Here is a 15,171-nt window from a genome sequence, read left to right as displayed (position 1 = left end):
AGATTTAATATAAGTCACTTAATCTATAAGTGATGGAGCCAGGTCTGATTCTGAAAAGGGATCATATCGTTTCTGAACCCCAAAGGTGGAATTTTGAATTTGTTCTCATACATACTACTATAACCACTTATTTAGCACTTACTACATGGCAATCACTTTTCACAAGAAAATTGTTGTTATTATTGTAAGTGTTCCCGTTATTATCATCCCAGGTCCTCGTGAATAAAATATAAAAATTCAATGCATTTCCAAACTCCTCAAAGGATTTTAGAAATGATATGTGCAAGTACGCAGGCTTAGAAATGTTGAGTCACTTGGAGAACTGCTTATATCCATGTTTTACTTTGTGCATGAATAATGGCAAAAAACTGCTCAGCACTTTTTCTACACGTCTATCTTGTTTAAGCTGCAACTGGAAAGGGATTAATGTATGCTAATTCCACACAACAAGCTAAAGCCCATTTATCACAAGTTTCCATTCCTCAGCAAAACACACACAAATGCACCGAAGTGTTGGGCAAACTAAGAAATGCAACTGCTGTTGTGTGGAGCAATAATAGGTCCGTTTATATTCAGGCACAGATCAGCAAACAGAAGCCACCCACAGAACACAGAGGGCAGTGGTAGTCAGTCTCTGGCCACTGCTGCTGGCTGCTTCCTGCTTCCTGCTTCCTGCCTCTGAGAAGTGACTGACTGATGCAGAGATGGGGAGGGCGAAAGGATAACACACATTTTAGAACTGGGATATGGAAGTTCATTTTCCTAGAATAATATGCTAATTACTTAACAGTGTTAATGCTGCTTGTTGAAGAATGATGATTTAAGTATAAATGATTTAGAATTGAAAGACTTAACCTGGGGATAGGGAGAGATAGGAGGAAGGAAAGAGAAGGGAAAAAGTTCATGTGTGTGTGTGTGTGTGTGTGTGTGTGCGCACGCGCGCGCACGCATGCATGCATATGTGAGTTTGCTTTCTGTGTTGCTGACAGCTTGGACAAAGTAATTTTCTCTCTTAGTTTTCCATTTATTTCAAATGCCAAACTTTTCAAGCAAGCTCAGTATTCTTAGTTGCTTCATATCACTGGTATTCTGGTTATGCTGAAAGAGCATTTAGCTAGGAGTGAAAAGTTTAGCTTTATTTCAACCTCTAACCATTCCAATCATCTGTGGCCCTTCTTTGAGCCTCCATTGTTCCCTGAAAAATGAAGGGTTTACGTTAGAAGATTGCCTTTAAAACACCTTCCTAATATAATTTCCTTGATGTGATGATGGTATTGTGATAATAATGAGAGAGAGAGAGAGAGAGAGATCTTTTAGAGTTACAGGTGGTTAAATTATAGGTTTTCCAAGATTTACTTCAAAATAATCCAGTGGTTGGAGGTTGTGGGAACTGGATAAAATAAGATTGGCTGTCAGTTGATGGTTGTTGAAGCTGGGTGGTAGGTACAAGAGGCTTCATTTCTGTATTCTCTGTGTGTGTGTGTGTGTGTGGTTGCATGCACACATATCCATACACATATACACACATATGCATATATGTGTACATATACCTGTCTTCCAAACTTAAGAGTACATGATTATTCCTACTGCTCCTTTTAAAACTTAATATTTTAACTTGTGCCAGTTGTTAATTTGCTTCTTGTGCTATAGTCTTAGTCCTAATCCCCATCCTCAGAAATATATATTTTACTGAAATTAGCCCAGGATTGAGTATATAGAAAGTGTGTGTGTGTGTGTGCACGTGCGTATATGATGATTCGGGTTCAAGTCTTAGTTCTTCTGTTTACTAGTAAGTTCTAAGTCCTTTTAAAACAATGCTAACCAATGAGAACTTCATTGCTATCTGTTTAATGGGATCATAATCACTGCCTTCCATTTGTGAAAATCAATTGTGATAATGTCTATGACAAATGGAAGGTGTTCTTTTCCCCTGATGACATCCTACCAGTTGCACAGTGAGTTCTGAAGAATTTCTGGACCTCTCTACCGATGGTACTGAGAGCTTTCTTTTCTAATTTTGAACCAAAAGAAAATTTGCCTTGGATGTTTCATGTCAGTGGGATCCCCCCCACCTCATCTTTTACACACAAACTCACGTACTCCCATTTCAAAACTGAGGTGATGTTTGACTTACAGGGGAGAGAAAATAGTGGGGGGTTCCTTATATTCAGTGCCTCCTGAAAGCCAACTCTCCTGAAATGACTATTTTCATTTTTCACCAAAACTATGTGATTAGATGCAATATGCTTTCCAGTATCAATACAGAGTGACTGAGATGTAATCCTGAAAAACATAGAGCAGAAGCAACTGAGAATCTTGTCTGAGACCATCAGTGTTATAGTCACTTATTCTTGAACTTTTTTACCTGGGTGACTAGAACATTGCCCTCTCAGCTCACACCAGAGAAAACCACAGAAAATGGCGATTAAAGGTCACCTGTATTTCTGGGTATCAGGGTTTGCTTAAGTTGATGGAAGGTAAAGGTCAGCACCAAGGCTTCCCTGGAGTACATGTGGCTTGTCTTTTATGCGTGAGCTACGCTACATTTGCAAAATGTCAGCTTTTAAGAGGGTAGAAATTAATTGCAAAGTCTACAGGTACAACAGGTTTGACTGTGAGATGGCGGAAGGTGTAGAGGTGGAGAGAAGTGTTTTCCAGACTGCGCTTTAAGGCGAAACTCAGGGAGGGAGACTCTTTTATGGAGGCAGAGGCTTCTGTTTTGTCTGGGAGAAAAACTCACTGTATTTAAGAGGCTGGAGCATCTTGGTGAGGGCTGTCAGAGCTTTTAGGAAATTGTTGAGACAGTCAGGTGGCATATCCCTCCTTCAGCATGTCAGCGGCTGGCCTTGTGAAATATTCACTTGGCCATTAGTTTCCTGTGTATAGAAATACAAGCATGCTCCATCACTTTGCTTTTCTTTCTCTCACATATAACAACTTTCCAATTATTTTTCTCACATGACAACTACTGGAGTAGGGGTGAGGGGATGGTTGAATTCACAAATATATTCCTGCAGGTGGTTTTATTGGCAATCTGTTTTGCTTTGTGGAAAAAGTTTACACTCAGAGTATAGTAAAATACAATTATTATATTATTATAAATATTGATTGATAATAACACTAGCAGCAGTAGAAATGAAATCTAGTAATTACGTGACTTACTATGTGCTTGCCACTTTTCTCACTGCTTGACATACACTAGCTCACTTAATCCTCATAAGAACCCAATGATGTGTATACCATTGTTTTTATTTTACCACATAAGGTACATTAAGGTGAAGCAACTTGCCCAAGACCACATAGCTACTTAGAGTGGGACTTGAATCCAGACAGCCTGGCCCTGGGGTCTGTAGTTTTCATTGCTTTGCTGCAGAGCAGGAACATTTGGGGTGGGAGTAGGGGTGGGCTTAGATGCATCCCATGTCAGTCATGTGACGTGCTTCTTGTGTGTATACCCGACATGGTTTTCCGGGACTTACCATGCTTGTGTGTGAACCATTTGAACCTCTCATAGCGTCTCACCTGCCCAGTTCTCTACTCATTTTTCTCTGCTCTGTTTCCCCTCCCCAGCCCCCCTGGTGGACCTCACTCCAACCCACAGTGGATCTGCCATGCTGATGCTGCTCTCAGTGGTGTTTGTGGGGCTGGCGGTGTTCGTCATCTACAAGTTTAAAAGGTGCGTGTCCCTCCCTCCACGTCCCCCCACCCCTGACCTCTTCCTTCTCCCTGACAGGTTCAGAAGCTTGTGTTACAGTGATGTGCACAGCAGTGATGGTTTCTATTAATATTTTAGGAAGATCCCGGGGATTAATGTTTATGCCCAGATGCAGAATGAGAAAGAACAAGAGATGATCAGTCCAGTCAGTCACTCTGAAAGCAGGCCCAATGTCCCTCAGACTGAACTAAGGAGGCCTGGCCAGCTTATAGATGAGAAGGTGGAATCCCAGCTCATAGGTAAATGATTCCCAGTAGCCACCAGCTGTTCAGCTGAGTAGGCAATGGCTGACTCTCTCTCTAACCCCTCTCTGGCTTGACCTAACCACTTTCTTCTGCTCTAACAGCCCTGAGAGAAACAGCTAAGATGGCTTTTTCCCTGCTTCCTCTCATTGGGATGGGGGAAAAACAAACAAACCTCTTGCTTCTATCTAGTTTTTTTCTCTCATTAGTTTATTCCTCCTTTTGCAAAACCCTCCCTAAAATATTGGGCTTAAAATGTTAAAATGTTATATGTTTATGGGCAAACAGCAAAGCATTTGCTTTAATAGTATATAAGAAGGAGAGGCCTCAGAGGCTAGGGCTGGTGGACCAGAGGGCAGGGCAGTGTTTCAGGACACGGTATGTATTGACTAGAATGAAACGTGGTAGCCTCAACTGGATACAGCCCTAAGGAGGTCAGACTGCTCCGGTACACCAGTAGAGGAGTGACATAATGAGAGTGGCCAGCCTGATCATCCGAGGAATTTTTTTTTTACATCTATTGGTAGTCTAGGAACTTTCCCTCAGGAGATTTGGAACCTAAGATTGAGGACAAGAGGCATAAAGTTTGCAGACATCCAGGGAGTGGAGCAATCCTGAGAGAGACCACTGGTGGGTGAGACTATTACAGAGCAGATTAGCAAATTTCTTCCTCTTTTTTGACTGTCCCTTACCAGAAGTTGTAAAATGGACTTTGTCATATTTCAGTGGTGCGCTCTCTGCCTGTGAAGTAGGCACGGGAATCCAACAATGAGGTATAGAGAATCTGACGTTCACTTGCTACATTCTGCTATTTATTGCAGAAGAAATTTTCCAGGAAGCTAGGCAAACCCATGAAGCCACTATTGCTGATCCATTTCTCTCTTTGGTTCCTCCTGTCTGTTGGCGTTAGGAGTTGAAGCCTTCTATGTTTACATTTAGATCCTGCATTGCTGGCGACAGTGAATAAATTATTATATAACCATTCATGCTCCACTCTAATGTGATAATGCCAAACCACCTCCTTTACATACAATTTAATCTTACTTGGAAAACAATGAGTATGTAAATGGAAACATAACCCTCTTTAAATGAATATGGGAAAGGTCTGTGGCTGTGTTAAGGGGAAATTTAAATGCAGTGACTGGTTCCAATCATAGATAATGATAACTGCAGTCACATCTGGTGTCCAATTTTCACAGTGCACTTTCTTTTATTTGAGGAGACAAGGTAATAAATGTGTAATTGCTTGGGGTTAAAAAGAATAAAAGCCTTTTCTGTCTTCAAGTCCAGAGAGGCATTCACCCTGTCTACTCATTCCTAAAGCTTCTAAGTGCATGTTTTGGGATCATTTGGTTCTCAGCTGCATTTCCATAGGGTATGAAGCACAGCCTCTACTTGCTTTATTAAAGTAGTAATTCCTCCTTCACCAGGAAGATATCGCAGCACATTGCAAAGTCTCTGACACCTTTCCCTTTCCAGTGTCATTAAATGAGTAAGTGTTACACGTTTTCTCTTAGGAGAGTAGCTTTACCCTCCCCTCCCTCCCCTTCTACTCAACCTGGTGACTCATCTCTCCGATTGCAAAGAGCAAGACACGCCACTCCGCCTTCAACGCCAAAGCGGGGATCTGCTGGGGCACAGTATGCAATTTAAGGAAAACCCCCAAAGGCTACAGGCGACCTGCTGATCAGGAAAGAATTTCGCTCTTGTCAAGTACATCATCCTTCATGACCACTAACTTTGTGTTTCTTTTCTTTCCTTTGTTGTTCTGTTTCCTGTTTTGCCAGGAAGTATTTCCATAGTTGCTGAGAATCAAAGCACAAAAGAAATCCCTACCTATGTAAATGTTTGAATGGAGGACGCCAGTAAAAAAACAAAACAAAAACAAAACATAAAATATAAACAATCAAAATCCAAACAAACAAACAAACACTCACTGCATCGGGACTTTTTAATTCTTCAGACACAGACAACAAGGGTTTTTAGCTTTAAGCCTGTGCATGTGGATGATACTCTGAGAACATGTCTGGAGGGGCAGTGTACAGGTGCTCTATTTTAATGGAAAACACTCCCCTCTCCCTCTTTCTTCTTCTCCTCTCTCTTTTTTCTGATCGGTCGTGTTTGTAGAAAATTCATAACATATATAGGCCAAGGAAATCTGCATGTATTTTTGGAAATATTCTTGGCTCCAGATTATCAGCTATTTTAGCATTTAAGGCTGATGGGTGGATTAGCTACCCCAGCTCCTTTCATAAGACACAAAGACATGCACAGGAGTTTGAAACCCTGAGCTGTTTCTCTGTTCCACTTTCCATATTGTCATTTCCCTTCTAAGTTAGCTTTGGTAGCTCTGTTGGTCAGCAGTGGCCACGAGGCTGCTTTCTGCGCTCTCTGTGGCCACAGGAACAAAGATGCGAGTTGAAGATCCCTTTGTGCCGGTAGAATAAGGAAGGCAGGGAGGCAAAGCATGTCAGAAACGGACCTTGGTTTCCTGTTCACCTCTTTCCACCATGATTGCCTCCCCTTGCAGCTTTCCCTACTCCTGCCCCAACTGCAGTAGGAAATGGAATCCCATTAGTTACCCATTGTCCTGTCTTCACATTTGTTTGTCATCCATGTGTGACCCTGATCTGTTGATATCTTTGAATGTCTTCCTTCCAAACCCCAAGTAAGTTGTCCTTCAACTGTTCTTAATTTTTCTTCCCAAACATATTGCTAGATTCTGGACATTAACCCTGATGTTTCCTAAATACTGGCCTGGCCTCTGCCGCCCCTGCCTCCACCACTCGCAAGTTTCTGAGCCCTTTGTCAGTTTTGTACATTCCCAAGCATGCCAGCTTCTGTGCCCATGGACCTTACTGCATCCTGCACAGCAGGGTTCAGTTTCATGTATCTTTGTCTTTTCCTCTAGAACCTGCCTTTTTCAAATATCCCCGCCTTTTCCCACCTGCAAACGTATACTTTATGTGAAAGAGTTGATATATGCAAAGCAATTCAAACCTGGCCATGTACTTTGGAAAAGAAAGCATAGAGATGAATTGTGGTGTTCTCACACCTTAACGAAAATCTCGTGCAATCTGATTCCAGAAGATTCTTGTGAGAAATGTTTTGAATGTGTGACAGTTTTGCAGGGCAGTTTCCTCCTGTGATGGTTGCTGTTACCCGGTATTTCCACTCACAATAGAATAGAAATGTCTGTGAAATAAAACTGATTTTAACTAGAAGGAGAAACAGGTTAATGGACTTTGTGTTTAAGAGTGTCAAACAGTCTGAGAGAATAAATGGGGGTCTTATCTTACATTAGGGTGAGAGTTTGATTATTTAGGATGATCCCAGTGATTTCATGTGTGCTCTCTGACCTCTGAGTATTGTAGTATCATTAAAGGAAAGATTTATGTCTGTATAAAGGAGAAAAGTTAGCTGATTGGCAAAAAAGATTGGTACAAAGCATGAAGAAACCCCAGTTTTCCCCAGGGTAATAATGAAAGAAGGCCCAGAGAAAGAGGGAGACAAAAGCCTGTTCAGCAGAGGCACCTTTAGTATTACCAACTGGGCAGAGACCACTGTAAACTATAGGAGAAAGAAGTTCTGATAAACCTCTTAGTATGCTCAGCCTCCTTCTTTGCTATGTCCCTAAGCCAACAGTGTATAACATAGGCCCTGGTGATAATGAGGGTGTCCTAAAGATCCTGATGTCCATGACTTCATGTAGTTCAGGCACAGAAAGAATAGCAAAGCTGCTGTCAGAAGTTTATCAGGCAGGGGTATTGAGGATACCCCATATGAATCTGGGAAATGGGCTAGGCCTGAGGCAGCCACCTATTTGTAGAACTCAATTGATCCCCAACCTGCCAGGCTTCCTATCTCATAGGAAACATCCTCATTGATCCTCTTCAGTTGGAGCCTCCCAAATTTAATCTGGAAGACAAAGTGTTGGAAAACCAAAAGAGGCTCACTCAGACCAGCACAGGGAGTCCTCAGAGTTGCAGTTCAATTCATTTTAATTAGAAAAGTATGAAAAAGGAATAACACTTCTATTCTAGCACAGTGCCTTGCCTAGAGTAGTAGTATGAAAATTATTTGTTGAAGAAATAAATGAATGGAAAGACATAGGGAAGAATGGAATGTAAATCCTAATTAAAAATAGAGGTAGACATGAGATGCCTGGCATTTTGGAAAGTGACCAAAGATGGCCAACTAGAGATCTAGCATCTCCAGGATCCTCATGTGCCTCTCCTCAAAGCTCCCTCCCATCTGTAGGAGATTAGTGAGGCAAGGTGCTGCTCAGAGAGGAGGACCTCATTGTTCTTATGACCTTGGCCAGTTGTTCTCAAAGTGTGGTACCTGAATCAGCAGTATCACCATCACTTGGACTTGTTAGAGATCCAGATTCTGGATCCGTACTCCATACCTACTGAATTAGAAACTCTAGGGGATGAATAGTGGTGTTCTCTATTGCTAAGTGATAGTGGGCCCAGCCATCTATTTTAACGAGCCCTCCCAGTGATTGTGATACATACTAAAGTTTGAGAACCATTGTACTAGGCCATTCCGGCTGACTCACAAAGAGAAGGCAGTAATGATAGCCTACAAATGGGAGGGACCTAAGTGCCTACCTACTCACTAATCACAGGTGCAAACACACAAGGAGTTTGGTGGGCTTAAGGTCAGAGGAATGTGTAGGGAGGAATGTATGTGGAAGGTAAGATTCAGGGCAAGCTAAAAATCCGATACTGCAATGTTTTCCAAAATCCCAGAAGGCAAACTGTGCATGTTCTACCCTGAACCACCCACGCAACACTTTCTCCCTTGCCTTATTTTTAATTGGATTCACTGTCCAAAATGCAGAGGTTTGCTTTGCTTTTTTTCAGAAGTTCCAAACAGCAACTTTGAGAGCAATGGGGTGCTTGGCAGCTGTTCTGTGTTTTCCAGGAATCCAACTGAGCATTGAAATCTCTCATTTGCCGACTTATTTTTATAGGAAGCCAATTTAAAAAAAAAAAAAAAAAAAAGTTTTCTTATAGTATTGGAACTACTTCTAATTTTAAAATGACTTTTTTGATGTATTTTTTGTTAAATACTATGTAGTGTAATGTATAATTGCTCTTGTTTATTGCTTTTACAATCATATTTATTAAACAGATAATGTCTCTAAAGTCTTTGCCTCAGGTATTTTTTTTTTAATCCTAAACCCTTGGTGTTCATTCTAAACATAGAAGTGTTGCATGTATAGGATTTCATAGAGGCTAATTGCATAAGAAATAGTAAACACCACAGGCTTGAGGTTTTTTGCTGTTTTTTTTTTCACTAACAAGGCAGAATGTATGTACTAATGTATGAATTCTACCTGCATTTCAATTAACTATACAATGTTTATTAAATTACTTTGATTTAAAAATTAGTCCAAACTGGTTATTTTAGAATGAGTACATGCTTATTATTATTAGTTCAGAATTAGAAATTATAGATGGGGAACAAACTCATAAACTCATTCAAATTTGTTCATAACCTTGTGATTACCAAAAGACCAAACCTGCATGGAATGAACTGAAACATGGGGAGTGGTAAAAAACAGCAGATGAGTAAAAACGGCTGTGAACCTGGAATCAGGAAAGAGGAGTTCGCCTCTGGCTATGCCAGCTGTGTGACCTTGAGCAAATCATTTTAACAGATAAGAGCTTTAGTGCTCTCATGCATATAATTTGGAAGAAGATCCCTTCCAGCTCTGCCTTTCCAAATACTATGGGTGAGTCATTCCCCAAGAGTCCCAACTATTTGATTTAAAGTTAGCAGGAAATAACGTGATAGACTGGATCCATCTTTTCAGCCCTGTGGCTCACCTACGTAAGTGGCATTTCTCCCTGGACATCATTGGGTGTTGATATTTGGCGGAAACATTTGTACAGGCATAAAACCCTCCCTAGCCTTCCCGAAGGCCCAGACGCAGAGTGGTGTTGCCTCATGAGCTCAGTGTCGGCATGTGTGAAACTTCCTGTTACTTTAGGTGGCCCTAAACCTTTCCATTTCCACCAGACTAAATTCCTGAATCTTTATTCCTTTCCAGGCCAGAGCCCATGCGCCTCCTTCCTATCAGGAGCAGTGTATCACCTGTGTCAGGCAATCAGCAAGCATCCCTATACATGTCAAACAGAGGGGAGTTAATACACAAAATGTGTGCTGGGTTAATGGCCGAACAGAAATACCAAATAGGAACAGGTGAGGCAACCCTAAGATCAGCCTCAATAGGAAGCCTCTCACTTCCCTGTGCTAGAGAGAGCCAGGTATTACCAGGGCCCTGCAGCCAGGACCACCAGGTTGAAGCTGCAGTCGTGGAGGACTTGTCTGGCAGGAGCTGGAGCCATGGAGGAGACGTGACTACTGCCTGTCCTGTGATGCTGCCCAAGCAGAGGGGTAGGGAGAAGTAGCTTGCTTTTTCTCTTGTCTGGTCCTCTCAGCTGTTGCCGACCCTTTTAACTGCACAAACCCAGCCACAAGCCAGTGGGCAGTGGAGCCTGGGAAATGTTTTCTGGAATACAAAGTGAACTGGGAGGGAGTGGGAAATGGATTTGAGAGAACACAGGCAGGTGACTGGCACAGCACCCCTTTCATGGCCAGCCCTTATCATAACCAATATATCTCCCCCAACCCAAATGCACCAGGTACTGTAACTCACACCTGTAATCCCAGAGCTTTGGGAGGCCAAGGCGAGGGGTTGGGGAAGATTGCTTGAGCCCAGAAGTTCCAGTCTGCAGTGAGTTACGACCACGCCACTGCACTCCAGCCTGGACAACAGAGCAGGACCTTGTATCTGAAAAATAATATGTAATCCCAGCACTTTAGGAGGCTGAGGTGGGCAGATCACATGAGGCTAGGAGTTGGAGACCAGACTGGCCAACATGGTGAAACCCTGTCTCTACTAAAAATACAAAAATTAGCTGGGTGTGGTGGTGCATGCCTGTAATCCCAGCTACTCTGGAAGCTGAGGCACAAGAATCACCTGAACCCGAGAGGCAGAGGTTGCAGTGGGCCAGGATTGCGCCACTGCACTCCAGCCTGGGTGACGAAGTGAGACTGTCTCAAAAAATAATAATAATAATAAATAGTAGGTGTTCCTTTCTCTGTGACTATGTTCACATATTTTTCTTTAAACATCACGTATTTAGAACTTGGCTGTATGTTTATGTGTGGCACTTATGCCTTTCTCACCAAATTCTACACTCATTTAAAGAAGCGTCTTTATTTTATTTTTTTCATTTTATTATTTCAGCACTTAGGACTGGGCATTGCCATTAGGGGGCACTAGATAAATGTTTGCTGGAATTCAGCCCTTGATTTTCAGCTTAGTGTTGTGAGCAAGTCCATTTTATTCAGCGATCTCTGAGGTGGTTCACAGTCCGATTCCTCTAACCCAGCTAGCACCTCTAATTACATGTTCAGTTGATGTTTGTCAAGAATCAACATATCGCTGCCCATCTCTGTTACCACTCAAGCTGCTGTATTCCCGGAGCTATTCTTAGACATTTAGTGAAATAATTGCAGTTTAGGAAGAAGAAAAAAAAATGGCTAGAAACTAGCATAAAAAACAAAGGTCTAAGTTTGATTTCTGGATTTGATTACCTATTCCCCAACGAGTGAACAGTACTATGAAAATGCATGTTAGTCTGAGGCTTGTATAGTAGGGCAGTCCAAAATAATTCCAGATGGACAAATACAAGCAAATGGCTGTTACAAAGTTTTCATGTTAAACACATGAAAAGGGACCCGTGTTTTACAGCATAGAGATATTTATTGATCAGTATGTGGCAGACGCTGTTTTAAGCAGTGAGACCCTTCTGCGAACAAGGCAGATGACATGTCTGCATTTATGAAGTAATATCTGAGTAGGAACAATGAACAAATAATATAATTTAATGTAACATATGCAATGCCATCAAACATACAGGAGAATTTCAGTCTATCAAAATGTAAAAATAAAACATGATAGGTGACAGGCCGGCCAGAGTGACTAGGGGTGGGGGGCGGGAGATGGGGAGAGTTGGTGCTCGGAAACACAAATGTCTGGATGCTGAATGAAAACCTCTTCAGGATCTGAAGGCTAAAAAGGAAACAGCCACTTAGACAAATGCATTGTCCCAATATGTTCAAAAGCCACCTTAGAACAACCGCGCCCAGAAAACAAACAATTTTGAACCTAAACAACGATTAGAAATGTTTGAGTTTAAGGGAAAATTAACTTTTCCATTGCACACAAGCAGGGTCTTTCCCAGAGATGATCTGTACAGTCAGTTGTACTATCATGTAACATATGTGTTTCCAAAATTACCACTCTATGCCAAATGGCATAATGAAGCCCATAAAGCTTAGGGAAAAAGATGAGGCTGGGGCACAACACACAAAAACTTTGTCATATCTCAGTGTAATGTGTCTCCGGACACGTTTTTAAAAAGGTACAAACCGAATTAAAATGGTAGCATAGTTGTACACACAATGAATAGTTAAGAAATACCCAAAACGCTTACCTTGAAAAACACTTGAAGTTTGCTTATGAGAGTGGGCGTTGGAATGTGTACAGCATGTGAGTTGTTGTGAAGTGGTAGGAGGGAAGTTACCTGAAATCTGACAGAAATGTGCAACACCAGATACAGATAATGTAACTGTAATACACAAGGCAAGTGGACGGGGCTGGTAGAGGTTTGAGGGGGGTGTGTGTGTGTGCGCGCGCGTTCTATGTACTTTTACACAGCTGGTTTCAGCTGGATGCAGTTTTCTGCATTCATCTAGTTCTTCTCATTGACAAAATCATGCATAAGCAAACACAGCATTTGAATTATCCTCAAATTCTTCCTTAATATATCAATTACAGTAGAACAAATTTATATTTTCAAAACTGCTTGATAGCAGAACTGACTATAATTTAGGTGGTAGTTTCAAAGTACAGGTGGAGGGAAGAAACCCTGCTTGACAGCAGAGGAAAAAGATACGGAAATAGTGCCAATCCTCATTAAAATTGTCATCTCAAGCCTAAGACCTTTCGGTTTAGGGACCAGCAGCCCTATTCATTTACACAGACCTTAGAACACCATCCAATTTCCACCTACCTCAGCAACAAATATTTAGAAACAGGCTTTGGCCCAAGGAATGTTAAGCTGTGGTCAGAACCCCTTGTTAAAGAAAAACATGGCTGGCCGGGCACAGTGACTGACACCTGTAATCCTAGAATTTTGGGAGGTCAAGGAGTTTGAGACCAGCCTGCACAACATGGGGAAACCCCTTCTCTAATAAAAATACAAAAATTAGCTGGGTGTGGTGATGCACACCTGTAATCCCAGCTATTCAGGAGGCTGAGGCATGAGAATCGCTTGAGCCTGGCGGTTGGTGGTTGTAGTGAGCCAAGATTGTACCACTGCCCTCCAGCCTGGGCAACAGAGCAAGACTCTCCAAAAGCAAACCAACAAAAAACATGGTGTGAAAAAGACATTTATGAAGCATTTGAAGAAAAGTAAAACAGCTGAAGATTTGAAATGTTTAAAAATAAACTCAAGGCCTCTAGATAATCGTAAAACACTTTATAAACAACACTAAGTAAAATATTTCAATATATGCATTTATATTTATCTTCATAACATCTTTCTGTTTCTGTAAATATTAATAACAACTTGTAGATGCAGAAAAAGGATTCAGTAAGCACTATGTATAAACTAGTTAACAAACAATATATATGAATATAATAAAATATAATTTTGTTAAAACTCTTTTGTAAAGAACAAGGACTTGAGAAATTTTTCATGTGATATTAAGAGAAAGCAGAATTTAAGACTTTACATAGTATCATAATTTGTACAGAAAATAAGGACAGAACGAGATGAAAAATAGTAACACAAGTTATTTCCAACTCGTAAAACTATGGGTGTTTTAATTCCCTTCATCTTTGTTTATACATTTTCTAAGATATTCTAATATTTGCTAATTAAGTTAACTATGTAATTATTGTAAATAATATATAATAGTTATAGGAAAATCCATTATTGTTGACAGCATATACTTAAATTCCTTTAATAAGTTAAAAACAACTTCTCTAGATCTAAAGACAATTTTTTACCTTATGTTTATCAATTTAAATTCATATTGAGATACAAATATTTTTTGCAATTATGGCACCTGCAGTTTAACTCATGAAAGTTCAGATGTTTAAAATTTTTGAACTGTTTAACTTTGTGATCTATGTGTATATATATATACATGTACACACAGACACATAAATGCAGACATATATATACATGCATGTAATTAATACAATTTTACGGTATAAATATAAGGTAAATATGTGTACATACATGTTTGTACATTATTTTATTTTATTTATTCATTTTTGAGATGAAATTTCATTCTTGTTGCCCAGGCTGGAGTGCAATGGGGCGATCTCGGCTCACTGCAACCCCCGCCTCCGGGGTTCAAGTGATTCTCCTGCCTCAGCCTCCCAAGTAGCTGGGATTACAGGCATGCACTACCACGCCTGGCTAATTTTGTATTTTTAGTAGAGACAGGGTTTCTCCATGTTGGTCAAGCTGGTCTTGAACTCCCGACCTTAGGTGATCTGCCCGCCTCAGCCTCCCAAAGTGCTGGAATTACAGGTGTGAGCCACCACACCCAGCCTAAACATTATTTAGATATGGGCACATACACATAGAAGTGAACATTCTTGCATAGATATAAAACAGCAATATGGTAATGGTAGTTAACTATGGGTCATAAACATACAGAAACATGTGCTATTAATGGGCCTAGACCCATTGCTTGACTGTGTGTTGAGTATCGCAAACCAATACTGTCTGAAGATGTTGTTGTTCCTCAGTAATCATGACTGGGGTAAGCAAGAGAAGTGAAGGCAGAAGAGTTATTTCTAGGGGAGAAGATGTGAACCTGCTAGAAGATACCCTTTTGCTTTAACTTGTGTAGCAGCCTTCTTAATTGCCCAACCAGCAGTCACTCACTTTCCTTAACACCTTTCAGTCACAAGAAGAATGCCAACCTTAGTTAGTAATAGCACCAAGATATAATACTCACATGCACATACACACATACATACATACATACTTGACTAATGACAGGGACTAGCCTCATCAAGTGTCTGATGAATAACTGGAGGCAGGAGGTTCTCGTTGGCCAAGGCTAGGGCACAGAAACAATGCTGATAGTGAGGTTGTGAGTGAACCA

At 40.9% G+C, this 15,171-nt stretch overlaps 1 protein-coding gene across 4 annotated transcripts in view; it reads left to right on the top strand.

The window, feature by feature from the left end:
• SORCS1 (sortilin related VPS10 domain containing receptor 1) overlaps positions 1–9,113 on the top strand; it is a 588,551-nt gene extending 579,438 nt beyond the window's left edge. The window contains exons 25-27 of one of the 4 annotated variants that reach the window (XM_038009546.2): positions 3,571–3,676; positions 3,794–3,954; positions 8,829–9,113. In XM_038009546.2, the coding sequence (XP_037865474.1) occupies positions 3,571–3,676; positions 3,794–3,954; positions 8,829–8,908 (347 nt within the window). In that variant the 3' untranslated portion in view covers positions 8,909–9,113. Of the gene's footprint in view, positions 1–3,570; positions 3,677–3,793; positions 3,955–5,474 lie in introns of all 4 variants that reach the window. The other 3 variants (XM_073019317.1, XM_007964053.3, XM_007964054.3) reach the window with 3 other exon arrangements.
• The last annotated feature ends 6,058 nt before the right edge of the window (positions 9,114–15,171 follow it).

Source organism: Chlorocebus sabaeus, chromosome 9 (genome assembly GCF_047675955.1).
Source record: "Chlorocebus sabaeus isolate Y175 chromosome 9, mChlSab1.0.hap1, whole genome shotgun sequence".
Taxonomy (NCBI): domain Eukaryota; kingdom Metazoa; phylum Chordata; class Mammalia; order Primates; family Cercopithecidae; genus Chlorocebus; species Chlorocebus sabaeus.
The sequence above is the reverse complement of the archived record's forward strand: the minus strand, read 5'-3'. Positions and strand labels throughout refer to the sequence as shown.